The sequence below is a fragment of the Lineus longissimus genome, chromosome 1, assembly GCF_910592395.1.
Source record: "Lineus longissimus chromosome 1, tnLinLong1.2, whole genome shotgun sequence".
NCBI classification, from domain to species: domain Eukaryota; kingdom Metazoa; phylum Nemertea; class Pilidiophora; order Heteronemertea; family Lineidae; genus Lineus; species Lineus longissimus.
Genome location: NC_088308.1, coordinates 24,928,505 through 24,951,078, shown reverse-complemented (window position 1 = coordinate 24,951,078; position 22,574 = coordinate 24,928,505). Strand labels below are relative to the sequence as shown.

General features: G+C 40.3%; 1 protein-coding gene across 8 annotated transcripts in view; it reads left to right on the top strand.

The window, feature by feature from the left end:
- LOC135493662 (titin-like) overlaps positions 1-22,574 on the top strand; it is a 134,793-nt gene that overhangs the window by 15,650 nt on the left and 96,569 nt on the right. For 2 of the 8 annotated variants that reach the window (XM_064781214.1, XM_064781204.1), the window contains exons 9-19: positions 417-515; positions 959-973; positions 2,375-2,473; positions 3,204-3,302; positions 3,488-3,784; positions 3,903-4,100; positions 4,332-4,529; positions 4,739-5,035; positions 5,270-5,566; positions 5,857-5,955; positions 6,233-6,407. In XM_064781214.1, the coding sequence (XP_064637284.1) occupies positions 417-515; positions 959-973; positions 2,375-2,473; positions 3,204-3,302; positions 3,488-3,784; positions 3,903-4,100; positions 4,332-4,529; positions 4,739-5,035; positions 5,270-5,566; positions 5,857-5,955; positions 6,233-6,407 (1,873 nt within the window). Of the gene's footprint in view, positions 1-416; positions 516-958; positions 974-2,374; positions 2,474-3,203; positions 3,303-3,487; positions 3,785-3,902; positions 4,101-4,331; positions 4,530-4,738; positions 5,036-5,269; positions 5,567-5,856; positions 5,956-6,232; positions 6,408-7,455; positions 7,471-11,401; positions 11,498-13,710; positions 13,801-16,581; positions 16,762-20,096; positions 20,193-22,574 lie in introns of all 8 variants that reach the window. The other 6 variants (XM_064781152.1, XM_064781160.1, XM_064781168.1 and 3 more) reach the window with 6 other exon arrangements.

Here is a 22,574-nt window from a genome sequence, read left to right as displayed (position 1 = left end):
TCTGTGCCACCCTGTACTTCCAATTGGCCTGAAATGGCAAAGTGTAGCCTGTATGTGCGCTCCTGTGCTTCTTTAGAGAGGTTTCGTATAAGGCGATGGTTGAATGTAAAGAGCTTTGAAGCAGGACAGAAATATACAAGAAATTCATTGAATAAATGTATTATAGGCAGAGAAATACCACTGGAACAATGAAAGAGGGTGTGATATTGACATCAGAAGACAAGACTTCCAAGCCAATGTTTGGCAAGAGTCCAGGTTCATGTATAAGTGGTCCTTTATTGTCTTAAAATCGACATACACATTTCTTTCATCATTGTCACTAATCACAATCTTAGTCATGATATCATAAAAGTCATCAGCTGTTATTCTAATGCTTGAAATTATCACATCACTAATTGCATAAATTGTCTTTTCAGAGTGGATTTACTCCACTTCACATCGCTGCCCACTACGGAAACGTCAACGTAGCCACCCTACTGATCGAGAAGAATGCAGATCCAAACTTCCGCGCCAGGGTAAGTCAGGCATCAGAGGCCGATGACTGTTTTAATGTACCGACTCATATCTGATAGAAATTTGAATGGATCTGTTGGAGGAAAATTCAGTGCAAAGCCAAAAAAGATTTTTTGTTAGAAGTGTTTTTTTGCAGTTTTTATTGAATTTCTATCTATGGGTCATGTTGTGAGTTGATTGCACCTAGTTGCTTTGTAGTTTGTGTTCAGAGAAATAGTGAATGGAATTGTTAAGTCAGTAGTGCATGCTGCGGAGCCTGCTATATTAAATGGTTGTAACCTGCAAGATCGAACAAAAAACGTCTTTTGGAGAATGCTCAAGTGGCTTATTAGAAACAGGGCCAACTTTGTAGTTTCCAATCTGTACTAGAACAGTGTGTCTGAAATTCATCGAAATTTCAACACCGGAATAATCGTATTCCCTTCCACTATCACGTACTAATCAGCCTGATAGGAATGGCGTAAGTAATCATCATTAACCAATCACAGTGGTCTAAAGTGTAGTCAGCATGGGGGTGTGCAGACTCGCCATATATTGACTGGGCACGTTGTAGATGGATGTTTTTTCCAGACTTCGATAATTTTGGTTGGCAAAGCATTCATCTGCAGTTGAATGACATGGTGATGACCCTCTTGCTAGTCATATACTCTGCCCCCATGTAATCATGAATAGTAAGGCGTCCCACTCCATTTGCTGGCTGCATGTTACCACTGCTTCCATATTTGCCCAGGGTTAGGCGTAGGGGGTCTGGAGGCTTGAGATATTGACAAATTGATAAATACATATGTGGCCTGAGGGCTTTGTGGTTGAAGCATCCACTTCGTGGGCGGAAGACCGAAGGTTTGAGCCCTATTGGTAGCTCTTAATTCTGATGCCGCCAGCTTGGTCATATAGGATACAAACAGCTTTCTCACCAGGCGCCTGGCATTAGAGACCGGAATTTGGAAGTGAAGAGTGTCTCCTTAACTAAATCTGGCTGGCCTTTTCATTAGGAGTGACACTATGATAAACTTTACCTTTACATTTCAAAAGTGCTTTCCTCGCTGATGACATTATGTAGAGAATTGGTTGTTTGCTTATATCTGCTTCAACATTTGATGAGTCTGCAGAATGTTGTGCATGGCGCCTTTACAGTGTCACCTCAGGGATAATGTTGTGTGGTTGAATGTGCCCCTAAATTTTATGGAGTATGTAACCTTCAATCCAAAACCAACCTCTTAGCCTTATTGCGCTTCTCTTATGTGTGTCTCTGCAGTGGGTTTCTTGGAGTAAGTTTAGTACAATTTAGCTTCCAAACAAACCCCAGAAACCTGCATGTTTCCTCTCTGCCATGTGTGTTTGTAACACAGTTCCACTGGCGGAATCAGGGTGATTTATATCTAAGTTAGACTAGCTGGTGGGTACCTCTTTCATATTCAGTAGTAGTTGGTGATGGATAGTATAGTTTGGGACTAAATGATCGGACAGGATCTTGCAAGTTGAGGACTCTAAGGATTCAAAGATGTTTTGTTGCTGCAATTTTTGTCACGATTTCCTCTGAAATGATAGTACGAATAACAGCGTATTGACCATGCTCATTACTAATCAGATTAAATCACGAATTGCTTCTCCTCTGACTGCCTTGTGTGTTGGATGTTTCTTGCTGGTCTCTGTTTCCTACCAAGCCCTTGAAGTGCGCCTACCTTTATATACACTGTTTGGGTTGGGATTTTGAATATCCAATGGAAGAAAACCAAGATATAGTTTCAACAGCTTCGTTTAAGAGCTTTAGAACAGGTTTTGCTCCAAATTCTAAATGAATTGAATGTAAAACAAGAAGAAGGTGCATCTATTCTAACCATCTTAATTTCTCCCTTTCCAGAACGGTATCTGCCCGATGCACGTTGCTTCAAAGTGGGGCAAGATCAACATGGTCAATCTGTTGATTGATAATAACGCCCTCATTGACGTCAGGACGAGGGTAAGTAACATTTTGAGAGGTGATGTAGAGGATTCGAATTTAAGCCCATTCTCAATAGATTTTGAATTTTGTGGACATGATGCCTGACCTTGATGTGATGTTGTGGTGATTTCGATTGGAATGAAGATACATGATGGATTACAATAACTTACATTTGGAGTGCATAATGGACAATTCATTTGGATTACCAAAGTTGAATGCCTAACCATTGCATGAAGTGCGTCTTAGCATATCTGATGTGGTCATGATCAACCATAACTGGACCAAGATGATTCACATCGCTTACTGTGGACAACGCAATTGGAAAGCTACGGATTACAAATCTACAGAAGGATCAGGAAATACTTCAGCTATGTCCATGGAATACTTGTACCCTCATCAACAGTTTCGTTAGTTCTATTCTGTACACCAATACATCAGCATACTCAAAAGCATGTTCCTCAACACTGGATGTGCGTTTTAGTTCGGCAGCTCATCTAACTGAGCTGCTAGAATTCGATTGTTAAGCTGGCAGTTGAAAAGATTCCGATATGTCTTGTTGAAAATAGGTCATACCTGATTGGCCAGGCAACGTTGTCACATATTTGTTTTCGTCTGTTGTTTAAACCACCAGAACTGATGCACCGCTTCATAGCACTGGAAGACAAATCTTGTATGTTGGGCATGAATGTTTCTACTACTGACCATCCATCTTTGTCATCCTTGTCATCATCGTTCCTAATTGTTCCAGGATGGTTTGACGCCCCTCCACTGTGGATCTAGGAGTGGCCATGAGAACTGTGTTGACATTCTACTCGAGCGTGGGGCACCGATCGCCTCAAAGACAAGGGTGAGTATTATCTCCAGCATGAACAGCAACTTAACGATATGTCCAAGAGTCATTGTGTCGAACCCTGATTGGGGTAGCTTTGTCCGCTGAGGTTGAGCTCAGTTGCTGGGTCCTGTTGGCAGTTCCTTGGTACGCAGTAACTTTGTTGGCGACCACTTCCAATTTTGTTATTCCAATTCTTTCAGAATGGCCTCACCCCGCTGCACATGGCTGCCCAAGGAGACCACGTAGACTGCGCACGTCTGCTTCTCCTGAAGAAGTCACCAGTAGATGAAGTGACCGTAGATTTCTTGACCCCGCTTCACGTCGCCGCTCACTGTGGAAACGTCAGGATTGCCAAGTTGTTGTTGGACTGGAAGTGTGAGCCTAATGCAAGGGCTCTGAATGGCTTCACCCCGCTGCACATAGCGTGTAAGAAGAACAGGATCAAGGTGGTGGAACTCCTATTGAAGTATGGTGCATCCATTGAGGCCACCACAGAGGTATGTACTCAATATGATAGTGACAACATCATTTGATAATCAGTATCAGGTGGAAGACTTGACAAAGACCTTTGGTACTGATCATGAAAATTTAACATCGGTATTCCCTCCTTTCCAGTCTGGCCTCACTCCATTGCATGTCGCCTCCTTCATGGGCCACATGAACATCGCCATCAGCTTGATCCAACATGGTGCCAACCCAGACTTCCAGACAGTCCGCGGAGAGACGGCGCTCCATCTTGCTGCCCGTGCGAACCAGACCGACATCATCAGGATATTGCTGAGGAACAATGCCCAGGTTGATGCTAAAGCTAGGGTGAGTGTTGGGAGATTCCCCAAAAAGTCATTGGAAATGTAGTTTTCCGAGGAGCAGTAACACATTTGGAACTGATAAAATAATTGTGCAGCTCAGGAAACTTATTGCAGTCTCATCGCTCCGGAGGTGGAGTTGTTCTGATTGAAAATGTTTCAAGAGTATTGGTGATTTATCACACATCAGTGTTCGACTGACATACATGTAATACAACCTTCCATTTCATTCTTGCAGGAACAACAAACCCCACTTCACATCGCCGCACGCCTTGGCAATGTCGACAACGTGATGTTGTTGCTGCAGCACGGAGCCTCCCCCAATGCTACCACCAAAGACTTGTACACACCACTTCACATTGCCGCCAAGGAGGGACAGGAGGAGGTTGCCACTGTCCTGTTGGAGCATGGTGCGTCACTCGACCTCACCACTAAGGTATGTCAGAAGTTCACAATGAATTTTGGAAAATTGTTGCAAAAAGCGCCCTCTGAAGTGGTCTCTCTTTCTCAGACCCCTTGATCCACCCCTGGATGATACCTTGACTCAACAAGGGGAAGGAAGCTGTGTCCCCTGCTTAAAGCAGCTATGAGGGGTTCGAAATGGTGTAGAATTGATTTTTATCTTTGTCTTGTTTCTGTTTCCAGAAAGGATTCACACCCCTGCACATCGCCTGCAAGTATGGCAACATCAAGGTCGTACGTCTCCTCCTCCAAAAGGAGGCCAATGCCAACGTACAAGGCAAGAACGGCCTGACCCCACTTCACGTGGCCACTCACTACAACCACGTGAACGTGGCACTACTCTTGATGAACAAGGGCGCCTCACCCCACTGCACCGCAAAGAATGGCTACACGCCCCTGCACATCGCTGCCAAGAAGAACCAGATGGACATTGCTACGACTCTCCTAGAATATGGGGCCAAACCTGATGCAGAATCAAAGGTAAGCTCAATCTACCTTGTCAGCATTAAAGTTTAGTTGAGACGGGGTATTCTGTTGCATTCAAGGTTATGCGTTTAATGGAGAGGGCAACTCTCCATAAACTAAAAGGTCATGAAGGTTGACGTGACACTGAGTGACAAGGCACCATCTTGCTTCCGTCCACCAGAGATTCTTTTGTTCAATTCAATCCCTATCTTCTCCTTGTTTCACCATCATCCTTTTGTCTTGTTTCAGAATGGATTCGCGCCACTCCATCTTGCAGCACAAGAAGGACACACTGAGATGGTGGCATTGCTCCTCGAGCATAAGGCCAACCCCAACATCCCGGCCAAGAACGCCTTGACCCCAATGCACTTGGCCGCCCAAGAAGACCGAGTGCCCGTAGCGGAGGTGCTGGTTAAACACTCATCCGACATTGACAAACAGACCAAAGCTGGTTACACCCCGCTGCACACCGCCGGTCACTTTGGACAGCAGAACATGGTCAGGTTTTTGTTGGAACATGGCAGTAACGTCAACGCCACAACAAAGGTTTGTAGAAATATCACTTTCATCATATCAACGTTAAAAATAACACCTGAAGTTTGATTTCTTTAGCACTGTAGTGCTTTTCCGTGGAAGGTGCTTGTGTAATGTGCTTAGACATTGCGTAGTCTTCTAGAAGATGTCAAGGAGCAACTTTTGAGTGTTCACTATTGCTAGGAGCACACTGAGGTAATTGTCTTGAAGATCATGTCGCGAGGTCTTTAAACAATTAAACAATAGTTTACCCAGCTCTACTTGCCTTGTCTTTCCTGACCTTAGATGTCTTTCCTCTCCAGATGGGCTACACCCCACTCCACCAAGCTGCTCAGCAAGGACACGTTCAGGTCTGCAAGCTGCTTCTCAAGAACGGTGCCTCACCGAACGCCATTTCAAACGTAAGTAGAGAATCAAAGGATAAATTGGAATTGACATTTGAAAACCATTGTCTTCAGATAATTTCATTACCAGTTGAGGTGTATCTTGTTTTGAATTTGACATTTGAACACTATTGTCTTACCACACAGTCCTGTAGCCTACCTGAGGTTGGATTGCAAGTATTCTCAATTGAAATACTGCAACCACTCTACTCAGGAAGGATGAGGAGGGATTCAGTAAAAACTGCTGATCAACTTGGTGCCTGATTTGTATTCAAATTTCTCTTTGTTCTTCCAGAATGGCCAGACGGCTCTCTCGATCGCCCAGCAACTTAACTACATCTCCGTGGTCGAGATCCTGAAGGGCATCACAGAGGTCACCGCGACGATGACCCCTGGCGAGGAGAAATACAAGGTTGTCTCGCCCGAGATCATGCAGGAAACGTTCATGACGGATTCGGAAGATGAAGGAGGTAGGTGGTGCTACTGCAAAGCTATTTATGTCGTAAATTTAGAAGTCGTCTTAAAATACTTTGTAATATAATTTTCTAGAGATAAGACTATAAATTTTAGATTTGGAATTCATTAATAGTTTTTCGCTTTGTTCAGATTGACACGTGTATGAAACCGACAGATTTTATAGAGAGAAAGTGAATGTTTCCTAGATTTCTTGCAAATCGCAAAACTAGGATATGAATCAGTAATCTCATGAAATATACATACATTTCTAATGAATCAGTTAAAGTAAAACTTTCGTCTTAGTTTTGCTTTCATTTTATAAGAAGGTTGCTAAGATGCACAGCTTTCTCTGTGGATACGTTGATGCTTTGTGTGTCTTCGTGATCTTTTGATTTCCTTAATGTCGTATATCTGTATGTTTTGTTTTCTTTGCTGTCTGCACAAGTTTTCTCCAACCAAAAGTGTTTTCAGTTTTTTAGCAGAACTGTACCATGTCTGACGACTCAATGTTGTTGGCTATTGTGGTCATTCTTGGTGCTCATGTTGCTTCAGTTCTATGCCAAAATGCGCACAACAAAATGACTGTCTGGATGCAATTAAGCTGGTTGAGGAGTGCCTGTACAAATGCCTATTTTGCCTGTAGGTGTCACAGACACACCTCGGATACAATATGTTTAAACGTTTGTGTGGAGGAAACTTGTAGTGTATGACTATAGCTGGGTTGCCATTCTTGCATGCTGCCTTTCTTCGTAAAGTTGCATATGACTATGCATCTTGCTGTAAAGTTGTGGTGCATGTAAGAAGAACAAAAAGTCATCAGAAAAAGAATTCACTTTTCATCTTTGCAATAAAGAGAGCAATATCACGCAACAGAATTATGTCAGCTGTGGGCTGATACTCTCAAATTTATGAAATCGTGAATAACCTATGTCAGGGTCATTGTTTGAGTTGGTCTCTTGTACATCTACACGCTCTGTCCACATGTTACACTCATGTACAGTGGCCAACTCCAACATTTATTTGCGGAAGAAATCTTAATCTCAATCCTACATTTGTTTTTAGATGATTCCTTTTTTGGTAAACATCTCTCAAGAAACAAAATGCAAAACGTTTATTTTGTTTCGTATTATTTCGTGTGTTCTCCTGTTGTTTGTGTGTGTCACTTCCCTGCACCACCTTCTCGATTTAAAAACCAGATCCTACCAACCACGATTACTGTACATCGACTCAGTTCCTCAGTGCGATTAATCTTGACAGAAAAATCGAAAATGAAGAACAAAGGATGGAAAGCTATTTCTTGATTTTGATATACCCTGTAGCAAGTATCTTTAATCCATACTTGCCTGTACATAATACCTCTGTATTGGATGGGTCGCCTCGGAATATAATTTCACCTGCCTCTTGAAATTTCCCAGGTGGATTTCTGAATTGTCACAAAGTCAGTCTATATCTGTGAGTTGCAAAAGTCGAAACACATACCTTTGTTGAGCTCTATGCCATGGAATCTACAATGGATTGTGAGACACGAATGGACTGTGAGACACGAATGGACTGTGAGACACATATGGATGAGCAGCCGAAATGCACATGCTCACCAAAAGTTCGCCGACGTTCAATATTGAGTCCCTTCGTGGACATCCACTTGAAGCAAACTCTTGAAATGGGCATCTCGCTTAATCAGAGCCCAAAAGATGAACAGAGCCCGAGATTGGCACGTTCATTATCAAGCCCTAATTTGGATGCCGGATCAAGCAAGAGTTCGAAGACAGATCTTCGGAAAAAGCACAGTTTTAAATCAATAAAACAAAGCCTCAAGATGGACTTGATGTTCAGATCGAACCAAAAACTGGATTTACGACTGAGGAAGAGCCCGAAGATGGATTTGAAACCACCTTTGAAGCAGCCTCATAAGGCGGATAAGGGACTGAAACTGATGGCGTGTTTTAAAAGCACTGAGAAACTTGAGCGTATGTGTCATGTCTTGGTTGGTCGGGTCTGGTGTGTGCTGCTTTCCCTGTTTGCTTAGTTTATTTTGGTTTGGAGTTTGAAAACTTGACTTTGTCTGTCACTGCAAGGAAATGAAACTTTTTAATTTCATCTAAAGTCTCGGTTCTTTTGGTAGTTACCTACTTCATGTAGCGAGGCTCTTCCGGTCCACTGGAGAAGGGTCAGTTCAAAGTCAAGTCTTCAAACCATTTTGTTGTGTTGGCATGCAGCGTATGATAATGGTCACTAAGGCATGATATCAAATGGCCTAGCTTGTTACCATGGTTACCATGTGGGATATCAACATAATCTGGCATAGTTATTGGTGGATGCGTAGTGGGAGTCAAATTAGCCTCTGGCATGTTTGCAAAGGCACTTAATAACTTATCAGAAATAAAAGTGGAGCATAAAGATTCTAGGATTAACCACCAAGTGTAGGAATAGTTTTGATGGATTGATGTTTATCTAAGATTTTATTCTTTCTTTAGTTGCGGGGGAGGGGGGAGGGAGGGAGGGAGGGGGAGGGAGGCCGAGCATATTGACATGTGTGGTTTTGGTCGAAACAATATCCATGTTAATTTTTTGGTGCATGTGATTATCTTTCTTTTTTTCTCAATGGTTAAAAGCTTTTTTGATATATTCAAAGTGTTACATTATCATTTGAAGTGGCTTTTACTTCTGTCTTATTGTTGTTGGTCTATGTAATGTTTATGATTTTCTTTATATTTTGGTATTGCGGTTTATCACTTTACTATTGCCTTGTCGTACACACGTTATTTTCTTGAATTTTGTTGACCTCTATAGTCAATTGTGTAAGCACCAGCTCAAACAAATAGTCAGATGTCGATCACATTTAGCAATTTTCAGGTCATTTTTTAGTGCATTTGTTGAAATGGGAAATATTTTGATGTTTCTACTTGATTACCTATTGTATTTCTCATTTTTTTTGTCTAATTGAAAAAACATTGAAGTTAAGGCTAGGTATCTGTCAGATAAATTACACAAACTTTTTAGGTCTATTGTTTTTTCCTATTTAGGCATTTTTTCAGGGATTTCTTCTCTAAATAGGTGATAGGGGGGGTCTAGGTGATATTCTAATAGACATGTCTGCGTATTGATTTTTTTCCCCGTATTTTATAGTTGTTGTTTCTTTAGAGTAGGACAAAAAATTATTAGGATTACAAAGGATTGTTGCCTTTCTTGTTATTCATTCTTAGAGTATTCCATTTCAGTTCTTGTTGAATTGGTTGAAATTAGAATTGTTAGATGCTAGAAGTTAAAAAGAGGCTTTTTATTTAGTTTTGAAAGACTGATTGATTGATTCCAATTATGATAAAGTGTCAATCATCTCCCATTTGAATCCTGTTATGATAAAGTGTCATGTATCTCCCATGGTTACGCTATATTAGTATTGTCATGGCCGTAGGGTGAAATACTGCCTGCATGAACCTAATAAACTGAGCAAAAAATATCATGGGTATAAGGTTCAATATTGCATCCTATTATGTAGAATTCATAGTACTGCCTTGAATGCCAGATTTATACAGGTTGTCCCAAAACAGTTACCATGTGTGTGTTTCCAATATTTTCTCAGGGATTTTAACTTCCTTTACATGACCAAAGGATAAAACAGTTGTCTTTCTAAATTGGCTGTTTTCTTAGGCTAGCATAACTTTGGTGACATCTTATGTAGCAAAATGCATTCTCTTTGATGTAATCAGTAGAAACACTTGACTTCATATGGAAGTACTTTTTGGGACAAGCTGTATATTTCATAGTTCATCTCAACTCAGGTTGATGGTTCCTACTGTAGATACCCTGTGTAAATAGAAAGATTAAAATAGTCGACTTGAGTTGAGGTGGAAGTCTTCATATTAGTGGTGTATAGAAATACCGGTAACCTAACCAACTGCATCTTGGTCCCAATTTTGGTATGTCAGGCATTTTCTTGTAAAAGTGAGGACAAAGTGTGAGCAACTTTATAAGTGGTCTCCTGCTTTGAAAATGTGACTCACAAGCCCTTATTTGCCTTATCAGATTAATGATCATTGGAATGACTGCCTGCTGGTACTGGTAGGTTTTGAAAAATCCTTATTGCTCACAAAGGGTTAAAATGCCTGAATGCGAAGATGGGAGTATTTTTGAGGCAAATTGATAGTATTCTCCTGTGTATGTATACATAAAATTGTATATCATTGCTCAGGAATTACGATCAATTAGGTGTGATTTTTTCCTGCATAGAAAGAAACCTTGCAGCTTTGGGCAAGGAATTTTATGATATCAAGATTGTACTGCTATGTAAGATAATCATGCATTGTAAGATATCGCTTGGGGACCATCCATTAAGTATACTTTATGATGGATTAGGGATGGAGTGAAAATCTGTTGGTGATCAATATTGCTGTTCGCCTTGAACAAAATTAGCTAATGGTCGAATGAAATTATCCCAAATAAGATGGTCTGAGACTAGTGAACATTCTTGATTGTGTTTCTCGAGTGGCTGTGACAAGGGAAGCAATACAGTTCACCATACTTCATCGATGGTCCGCCATGATCATGGAAACAAGGATTTCTCTTTGGCACAGAGGGCACTTTTGAATTTGAATGAATACATCCCAAATTCTGTTTGACAAATAGTCTCATGAAGTATTGCCTCAGGAATGATGGCTGGTTTGAAAGTTTGGGATGTATTCAACGGTGGTGGAGCTCAAACAGCTTGATACCATGCTGCATTGGGCTGGATTGACACAAGTGCATCTGCAATCTTCCCTATCGACCCTACTGCACCCCTGTACCTATCCTTGTTTGAAAATACCTTATCAGTTTGATTTTGTAAGAGTGCATCATTTGGCACGAGTTGCATGCTATGATATTAGGTGACTGACACTGAACTATCCTCCATCTTTATACAAGGCAACTCTCTAGCTTAGCAGGCTCCTGCACGTCACCAATGCATGTGTCAAATGGGACTATTAATGTCAAAACTTGTTGGCAATTTTTGATTTTTGGTCGTATCCAACAGATACCTCCTTCTCGGACACTAGCGCCACCATCGACCGCCTTTCGAGACGACATCATCACAAGTATGGCGAGAATCCCGATAGCAGCATTGAGATGGGTACATATGAAATACTCACAATCAAGTTTTTGTTTTGTTTGTTTGTTTGCCTTCACTCCACCTTACTGGTCTTTCCCAAACCTCCATATACGGTATTTTTGCCAAATGATGTCTCGATTCAAGGGCAACTGCTCAGGGGACTCAAAAAAGTTGTCATCTTATTTTGGGCAGTTGTAGAAACCTAAAAAACTAATGTTTTTGCAATTGTGACATTGAGACAAATATGCTGTGTCTTTGTGGTGGTTTAGCTCAAATAATGCTACTCCATTCTAGATGTAGTTAGAGCTATCAGCAGTTTGCTAAGGGTTTGAACAAGCCTATACCGGTTTATAGTATTTGTAGATTTGAATTCTACAACCCCGTGCTATTCATAGTCTGTAATAGAGGTGTTTGCTATTCATGACAGTACAGTACTGTGTAGTAATGAACAAGGTCCATTACTGTACTGTACTATTCTTTCATGAAAAGACAACAATTCTATTGGTATTGCTAACCTTTAAGAGTCATTTCTGTCAACTGGTCTCATCTTTGATTATGTAACACTTGTTAGTGTGGTTTTGATGTCTGTTGATTAAGTGTGGTTTTAACGACACAATGTAACATGTCTTTAATGTGATTTTGATGACAGCATTTTAACAGACTTGTCATTTGAAACAACAGTATATGTGTGAATGGTTAACAACATATTGTAATGTATGAACCCATACATCTCTTCTTGCGAAGACTGGTACATGTACATTTGGTGTCTCATGATGAAGAGAATGAGTAGGATTCTACTCATCACCTTCATGAGACCAAAATTACCAAATATGAATGCATTCCTTTGTTTTTGACCTATCATCATGCTTTTTCTTTTATGTTTTGTTGCATATGCCTTAATGAAACCATTGCCGAGATTTCTCTCAAAACAACAAAGTTTGACCCTCCAATATATAATAGACTCCCATCATGCACCTCTCCGAATCCCAAGATCAATCCCCACTGAAGTATAATCGCCCTCTAGTGAGCACGGTGGCATGACACCTCGTAAAAAACATCCTGAGTCCGCTTTCTCATAATAAAGATAATGGGACACCATAATACTGTATGCTCTAGTGATTGAAAAAAAAACTTGCCAATGAGCTATTAATTAGTCACACTTTACATTCCTAACCTTGATTATTGTTTGATTTGAGAGTTTTGTTGGGAGAATCTGGGCTACACCTAGATCTGAAAATATAACCTGTCATGTCTTGGATGTCAAGTTATGAGAAGTGACCCACGTTTCAGTCGTTCAACATGAGTGTTTGGAATTCATTTCACTCCTTTTAATTCAATGAATTCGAAATTTGAAAGAGAAACATAGATGTAATCAAACATATTAGCCAAACAAATATCGTCTGCTCCAAACCAGTATTAAACATGTGCTCCGTAAATGTCGTTTGCTACTCTCCCTTTGGACTGATAGTACATTGCCTTGTCCTCCCCGACCGGACATAAATAAACGATGACAACTCATTGAATGGCGGGCCTCGCCCATTGCTCCAGGTGCAAGCAACCTGCAGCTCAATGATTAAAAAAGATTTATAATCTCAGCACGGCAGTGCATGAATTGATCTCGTATCCGAAACTTCTCTTGTATCTCTATAGGACTCTTGTATCTCTACGGGAAAGTGTCCTCAGTATATATGGCATGATGGTGGAATTCTACACAGCCTATATCACAGGCTGTGATGTTAGTCTAAGAAATCTGGCAATGATTGAGGCATAACCCCTTGAGCGGAGTACCGATACTCGGGTAAACAAGATATTCAGGCATCGGAGTGCCATGGTTTGAGAGTGTGGCAAGGGAGGTGTGCTTGGTGATCACGGGAGAAAAAATGGCAGAGTCCGACACTTCTGTGGATTATGTTCAAAATGGGGGGCGTCAAAAGCAAACAAAGGGGTCGTTCTTGAAGAAGCTCCAGTCAAAATTCCGTGGAGGTAGGTTTTAGAATCGCATTATTGGATCTATCAGCAATGGTTTCATTTAGGGAGTATTAACCCTTTGTTGAATAAACTCCATCTTAGGTCAAGGTTGCTAAAGGTCACATTGCATTGGAAAGGTCAAGGTCATCATGTGGCTCAATGTACTGTGACCTTCACCGACCTTGGTTTGTGATTGAGTTCAGCTATTATTTTCACCTCTTATGCTTGTTTCATTTATTTTATGCAAAACTGTTGCCCCTTTTCAGAAGATGGGCCTTCCCATACCCGACGTCTTGTCAGCACCTCCAGCGATCAAGTATTTTCAGAAGATGGTCCACAAATGCGACCACACAAAAGTATGCAAACTTCATTATCTTTAGTAAATATAAAGAGCATGAACTAATACAAAGAGCATGAACCAGTGGCGGCCATAACTTTTGCCAAAAATTTTGAGACAAATTGTCAAGTATATTTGAAACTACTTGCAATTTTGTAAAAGTAATGACCGCCCACTGGCCATTGTAGTTTTCATCCCAACAATGTCAGAATTATGAGTGCAGTTTCGAATAAAACTGTCCAGAAATGTCCATGTATACACAATTCTGATAAAGTTGGGTTGAAGAAATAGTGATAACAAGAATTCCCTCCCCATCTCTAACACATAACACTGTATATAGCTAATACATTTGAAACATTCATTTGAATCTATAAAATGTACAGGAACTGAACAAGTAGTTGACCTTTCTGCACGCTCAACAACTTATCCTGTGCAGCCAATCTCTCGGCAAATGCAAGACAACTAACATCCCATCCCGTTAAAGATCTCATGGGTCTAGCTGTCATAGGGCTCGACTCCAATCTGTACCCAACTTAGATAGTTTTATAGTGGCTATTTACCGGAGTTCTCATCAAGGACTGACATATACCCAAAGATGAAAGCTGCGACTGCCATACTGAATCTGTATCCCTTCAAAACCTTTGGTCTCGTGTCTTGGTTTTGATGTCTGCATCTGCAGACAGGACATGTAAGGTATTGTGTGGAAGGCCCTACTGGTCAGAAGAGTGACCCCTGATCCACTTGTCATGGATGTTGACCTTGTTCACTAATGGCATCATCAGTGGAATGAAACACCATGATGAACTCACCATCAGTCACACCCTGCAGTGACTGTGTCATTGATGAGGTCATTGCAGCATTGGTTTCCAGCCACATGATTGCCTCAATATGGCGACCTCAGATGGTTGATCACAGCAAAGGGAAAGTGACCTTATCCAGACTGGGTACATTTGGAAGATACACCCTTGATCAAATCGATAAGATTCGATCAAGGGTGTGAGATATCAGACAGTTGGAATTTGTTTGAGTCTACAGCTATTGAATAGGACTGATAGAAATGAGCCATTTGGGTTTGACAAAATGGTCAGACTTGCAGTGCGGTATTGATCACTTGCAAAGAGAGGACTTTGAAATGAATATAAACAGGCTTTTGATATGCACCCAACTTTAGATGAGCTTAAAGGGAGCCTTCGGGCTTGGTTTACCAAGTTGTGGAATTGGCTCAGCTGTCTCACACATCAAGGCAATTCATGCGTTGAATCGATATGAAATTGATAATGGAGGGCGGGTAATTGGGTGACATTAACAGGAGACAGTATTGACATGTATGCACTCTTATAGACTGAGATGATGAAATGCCAGAAAGGCAAAGTGTGAAGTACCGATACTGATCCTAATATACTGCATCGAGACTTGCTCTCCAGTGCTATATTGGTGGGACTCCTGGCCTGATGACTGCCACTGAGGTCATCCTAGCATACCAGGCCGTCCATAGGTTCCTTACCTTGCATCAGATAAAGTGCCTTGACCTCTCGTAGGCCCTTTTGGTGGGGCTACTTCCATCAAGTGTCAGATACATTGAGGAATAAACTAGGGTGCAGTGGTAAAAACCATGATGTTTTGAGTTTGTATGTAGCAGCTATATTCCCCTTAACTTGTGCCCATTCTAAAAAAGGACTCTACCGCTTGCTGGTCCTTGATCCCATTTCCTATAACACGTACATTGTACAATCCATTGATATTTGGTAAGTGATATTCGTCTACTCGCCTCCAGTATGACCGCCCACATACTAACGCTAACACAAATGTATTTACCGACCACTAAAACATGACCTAGCCTACATCAAGATGTCATCAATTTTCCCATTACGTGGTGTCTGAAAGGTGCAGCTAAGTGGAAGAGTCTAGCCATACTCATGTTTTCCTGAGGATAACGCCTCATTGTGAGGAAAATGGCAGAACTCCAACTTCTAGAGTATATGATATTCTTGGCAAATATTTCGGGTAATCTGTTGAGATCCTGGTTTTTTGCTGGCTTGTTGTTGGCTGTGTGTCAACTCTAAGTGCTGTGATCAGATTGTACATTTCTACAAGCATTAGAAGTTCTAGAATTTGAAGGCCTTATACATTGGCTGCACCTTTTGCGATGCAGGCTGTAAACCATTTTGACACCTGAATATTACTAACTCCCTTGCATTGTTGGTTGTGGGTCCCTGTCCACTTGTATATACTTATGTAATATTCATTTCACTTTCAGTTTATTGAGTTGACTTAAAGTTCTCTCATTTCAATGGTGAATTTTCACTAGAATTTATTGTAATGATTGAGTAATGCCATCATGTAATTTAGAGTTAAATATGTAAAATGATGGAAGAAGGTTCATTTTAATAAGAATAGACCTGTTATAAATAGTTTTGCTCAAAAGTGACATCACTGTCTGTGCAATACCACATTCCATTACCATATCTGAAGAGCATTTCAGAGACAGTTGATCATACAAATTACAAGGCAAAACCCTTGTAGCTGGATTTTATGCAATTTCTGCTAAGTCAAGATGTTTTTGAGATGCGCATCAGGCAAGTTTCTTGAATGAGGTATTGCGGGCACGAAGATGCTACCTTTGACCAGTAGAGTGAAAAAGCTTGTTCATGATGTAAGATGAATCTGTTGAGACCCTCAAATATGAAGTTGAGGATGATTTAGATGATGAATTTGTTTGTCAAAATCTTGTAGTGAATTGTAAATTTCCATTGAATGTTTATCATTGTGTTGGGTTCTTATGATATTTTCTGCCCATAAGGGAGGAAGAAACGTCTGGACACCTCTGATGACTTTTCACGGATGATGAGCAAGTCAACAGAAGAGATCGAGCGAGAGATGGACTACGGAGCTGGGCGTATGTTGAGTACTTCATCGACCTTTGGCCGCGACACCCTTGGCCCCAGCAGAGATACCCTGCAGAGTGGAATCAGTAGTACTGGTAAAATTGGCTACTTTGCATATTTTAAGACACCAGAAACACTTGGTTCTGGTTGTCTCAAAGGTGAAATGAGTTCTTACCTTGCTGGTTCTCAGAAAATGTTGGACCTATTTCACATCAGATATTTTGGTTTTGTGTAAACTATCCTGCAAATATTTGCTTAGATTTATGGTAAAACTTTCACTGATGTCTCATTTGATGTAAATCGGGTATCAAACCATTTTTTTAGAGCCAATGCAGGTATAACTAGGGTAAAATGGTACATGTACATCATCAAGTAACTTACTTGGTGTCGGACGTTGGTCCTATTCAACCATTTCACGTGTACTGCGTAAAGACTTCAAAATATTCAAGGCAGTGATGTGATGTTCTGTGAAATGTGGTATGCAATTTGAACTTTTCTCTTTCAGAAGGTATAAGTATCAATTTTAGGTTTAGTTTGTGAGACTATCTCTCGTAGGCCCAAATTCAAAAGAAATCTCGACTTTTGTTTTGCTATTCACACTAGGCCCAGTTTGAAATCATATTGATGAAATGCGTGTCCATGTTACTCATGTTGTAGGCCTAGCATTCAATTGACTGGTCAGATGGTACTACCCAACAATAGCCTATTTGAGGTATTGCCATCTGAGCTCAGACCAGATAACCAACAACATTAAAGCAGAACTGTCACATGTATAGGATTTAGGCTTTGATTTACACGGTATCAACATCAACTTATTCTTCATGCAGGAAATCGAAGAACTCATGGTGGATCTGAGCATGATGGCGCTTTTGATCATATTGATAGTATCAGTAGGTAGCTTTGTGGTTGTGGGAAAGCATTGCAGTTCACTTCATCATGCTAAAAGTATCTTTCTCTCAATAACCAATAAATCATATTTTCAAGTCAGGATTCTGGGAAATTTATTCATATTTTATAACAATCTGGCTTGAATTTCTTTCTTTATTAAAACTTATCATATTCAGAGGCCAGTTTCTCAGTCAGTGTACGTGTTAATGTTGACGTTATAAGACACATTTCAGACAATATCGTCAACTTAGTGAATGCTGACTGAGAAACATGGTCAACTTGTAAATACATGTATTCCAACATCATAACACATCGATCTTCAGTGTCTGTCGCTTTATAACTAATTAAGTTAGATTTGGACCTGAGCTTGACTGGGAATATCTCTCTCAAACTTCACCAGCAACTCAGAATAAGGAATGAAGAAAATTGAAAGAGACTTGTCTGCGAAGATGTGATACCCTGTAATCTGACAGTTTGCATTGACAAAATCATAGCCTGGGATTAGAAGTCATTGATTATGGTCATGCGGAGCAACACACTATTGCATGTTGGTGTCTGTCCGAGTTGCTTTTGAGAAATCTTGGTCCAGCTTCCAAACAAATTGTTCAGGGTACATCGCTGGCAGCATCTTTGATATAATACTTCAGAGAGGATGCTAATCTTCTGCATCACGTTGTTGCATGTGACATCAAACATATTCTTTGTGGATTCGATTTATTTCGCGATTCTTGAATCTGCTGTGCTGCAAAATTTCAAAGCTTTCCTTTTCATGTTTTGCTCATGAATTGCTGTCGATATACTGCATGATTCTGCTGCTGCTTGTTTTGCCAGGTGAGATTTAAGAATCATGGTGGAAAATGGGAGGGGAGGGGGGAAGAGGATGATAAGGGTCAGGCTATTCAATTGACAAGCATGAAATCATCACTTTTAAACACCTTCCTCAGGTTTGTTTTTACTCAGATATGTCATATTGTGCTTGAAGTCTTGTCTTTGGCTGCTAGTACATATCAATCCCACAGTATTGTGTTGACATTACTGGTGGCTGTACAATTGCATCTTTACCTACAAAGGAATGGTAGTCCGTGGGCAGCTATAATAAGTCCAGGGGATCAGAGGTCCATGATTCTGCTTGGCTTACGAAGGTTGTCTTTCTAGCAGTAGTAGTGCAGTCTCTGCTTGGAGTGTTGTGTCCTCTTTGAGTTCAAGTCATTTTCAAGTCATCTCTAAGGAGAAGGGCGATTCCATTTTGTCCACTTCAATGATCAAGAATATTTTAGGAGCAGTTTCAGAGTTTGTGTACTGAACATAGCTTTCATGTTTGTTTTCACTAGTTTTTTGTGTGCATATAGTCTATGTAGTCTGAAGGTTTTATTTATGAGAAAAGAAGACGGTGTATTTGAAATAGAAGAATCCTTCATTTCAAATACATATTTGTTTGAGCTGTAATCATTTCATTTTCGAAATATCAATCAATGTTTTAACCCACCCTGTTTAAATAAATGTTAAAAGACTATCTATGCAGTTAGTTGTTTTGGATGATATTTTTGAGTTTTGTTCATTTCTTCCAGCAAACTTGCCTATTCCCGTACATCTAAATTTTTCATCTGTAAACACAATTTTCCCTATTTTTTAATCATATCCTTCAGAATTGACTAACATTTTGAAATCTCAGACCAGAAAGTGTCTCCTGTAAATCTAATTTCACAAATGTCTGTTTCATGCGAGTGTTTATTTTCACTTATATCAAATTAATATTCATGATGTCTTTCTCGATCAACCTTAAATCCTGAATGATTTCAGATTTCAGTTTCATATTGACACCTTTGTACCCTCTTCCTGTAGTAAAGGTTTTAAATCTCATCTTTGTATGATTTTTTTAGATTCTTCATAATCCCGATAATTTGTTTCAAACTCCTCGACTTTTACATTGGTTTTTGTGGTGTTTTGTTTCCCTTGAACGTTTTCAACACAACACAAATCTCCCAGACCCACTTCCATTTAGAACCTGATGCAACACTTTAGGTCCCGGTTGTGAGCGTTTTTTTCTGCATCTTGGCCAACCTACACCTGCTTGAAATATATAAACAGATATGAGACTGAATCATTGATGTGGACCTATGTGTCATCAAATGACTTTGAAGTATAAAAAGGTCAACAAGAATATTTTTCAAATCTGAAATTTGATGACACCATGATTTTTCATCACAACATAATCTTGTGCATTGTGATTGTCATGTATTCTGTTCATGCTACATGTATATACACCTATAGGCCTCTAGAAGTTCGCCTTTCAAATTAGAATTTAATTTGACTGTGAATTCTAATAGTCTTTCATCCAGTCTCATGCCTGTGTTTGTTCTTGATCCTTGGTGTCTGTGTGTATTTCATTTTTAATCAAATGGAACCTGCTTGCAGACGATACGTTCCAAGTTACACATTTTCATCAAATTGCTTCAGTGATTGTAAACAGTGAAATATGATTGCAGCAGACGCGGTTTGATCAATTTTAGATTCTACAGTTATTTAAATCCCCGTTGTTTAGGTGATGATTTCATGCCTACGTCACCATTATTTGGCCGGCCTATCTCCGAGCAGCATGTCTACCTCCCTTATTACGAGGGGATTAAGATGCAGTCGCGTAAGTTTTGCTGTTTCACTCCACAGCAGAAGATAGCCTTTTTATCCTCTGGAGATTTCTCAGATTTTTCCATCCAGGCCTGGATGCCGAGTTTTTAAATCAACAAATTTACACACACACACATGCACACAACCCAATTGGGCTTCTCTGGGTACAAACTATTGTCAGTCTGTAATCAAAGTCTTCCATCCTCTTTAGACAAAGATATCTTAGAAACATGGAAACATTTACCTAAAAACCTACACTTGCAATTATGAAATATGCCTCCGTAGACATCTGTTCCCAGGATTGGGTTTATTTGTAGTTCATCCCTCATTCAATGTTGGTGGCGACTTTACCTGACAAACTATTAACTCATGTCTCATGTGAGTGAAGAGACAGTACTAGACATGAAACTTTACTGATATCTTGAGATGTAGGATCTGGTTTATACCCTTCAGTCCTCTTTGGAAACAAAAAAAACCATGATTGCGTTCTCTATATGAGATGTGAAGATGATGGTGTCACCACTACACTGGATGGCAAACACATCGTCTTGGATGATGTAATGATATTATTATGTCAGTTCAACAGCATCGTGCACTGTGACACCACGAAATGAAGCAGCATAGATTTACGTGAGCGTGAGTGGTGTTGGACTGACGTACATTCTAACATCCTCATTTCGCCATCTGAGGTCACATGTTTGCTGTCCAATATGACAGGACTACCCATCATCTACATTCCTACCAACTCTACACAACTCGGCATCCAGTGTCCCAGCGATAAGCCATAAACTTGCACATTCAGTGTCTTAGCTTAGTTGGCATGTCTTGCATGTTCTCCCCATCATTCATGATCCATATTCCTCCCTTTTGTTTAGCATCACGTAGTCGACGTTGTCATTTTGTCATGTCTTCCTGTGTTGTGTCGATCATCAGTTTTTTTTCACATTATTTCAGTTTGATTTAGATTTGTATGGGCCATAATCGGTTTTGAACAGAAAATGCTCACATAATGTTAGATATTTCAGGTTTGATGACTAAACCTCACTGTTCGTCTGATTCTCTTTGTTTTCCTACTTTTTGCTACCTAGTTGACCACAACATCCAATTTCAATCAGAAATCGTCAAGAAAATTGGTAATGTGACAGAGTGTTGCCCTGCTGTCTTTGGAACCCAGATTTAGATGTTGCCCAACACATCCTCCTCGGGTCTAGGTGCAGCGATGCTGTAACCTAGATTTGAACTCCAACCCCCCACACCTGCCCCAAATGATATGCAATTGCTAGGACCACCGTGAAATGCACTAATGTCCAATGCTAACACTGATTTCCCTACTACCTATGACCTAAATGGACTGTCTTCATGTTCTGCTTGTGCATTAAAGTCCATCCTTAGACTATTAGAACCCCTCTTTAGGACCACCTTAGAACCTCCATGTCCCTGATGTTATCCTTCTTGGTAGGAGCGTAGAATATTTTCTCATCTCAGTGTTGCCCTTCTACAGTTCAAATCACAGTCATTTCCAGCTGTGTCTTCTCCTTGTTAGGTTCTTTCTGTAGCTCAGTCAGTGTGAGACTGAAAAAACTAACTAGGGTAGCCAAGTTGTTGACCGTATGGTGCTACCATCATGTAACTGATGTGGAACTAACACAATGTGTGATGGTTCTATCCAGCTTCATTTCTTAATCCAAAAACACAAATAGTTTATTTCAGTCTTAAGTACTTTAATGATATTCATTTGTTAAGTTTAACAGCTGTTTTGCTTATGGCTCCTGAGTCTCTGGGTGCCAAGTACTTCAGGATGGTGTTGCTGTTTCAGCTAGGGACATCTGCACCGCCCACTCCTTCAAGTCTTCTTGCCTGACACCTCAAAGACTGATTTGAGTCCCAATTGACCAAGCTTATCAAATCCCACTGTATCATATCTCTGGCTAAAGATATAGATTGTACTCCAAGGCTGTGGATTGACTCCCAATTGGCCAATAAGTCATCCCTCTGTCTGACACCCTTCAGGTGGCCGGTTGTTCCCCTTCTCAATGGACTGTCTTTTCTTACTTATAGATTTCCTCTTGGGCCATTGTTTCTTTCATAAGATTTCTACATTACATTAGGAATTGCTCTCCGGGCCAAACAGGATTGAACAATCAAATTTGAGTATGAATTGAAATTTTACTGATCATAAATTGAATTGAGGTTATTGATGGACAGCTGTATTTGTTTTTGCATCAAGTCAAATTGTAGCCACTTTTCTGAAATGGAAGACCCAGAATCTGCTGGAGTAGCGTTTTTTTGTTGGCGGTCAGGTTAATATCCAATGTGCCTCTTCTCTTCCATGAATTAAATTCTCAAGTCTGCCTGATTGAGCGTAAGTTGTAATTTGATGAGATTGATGAAAATG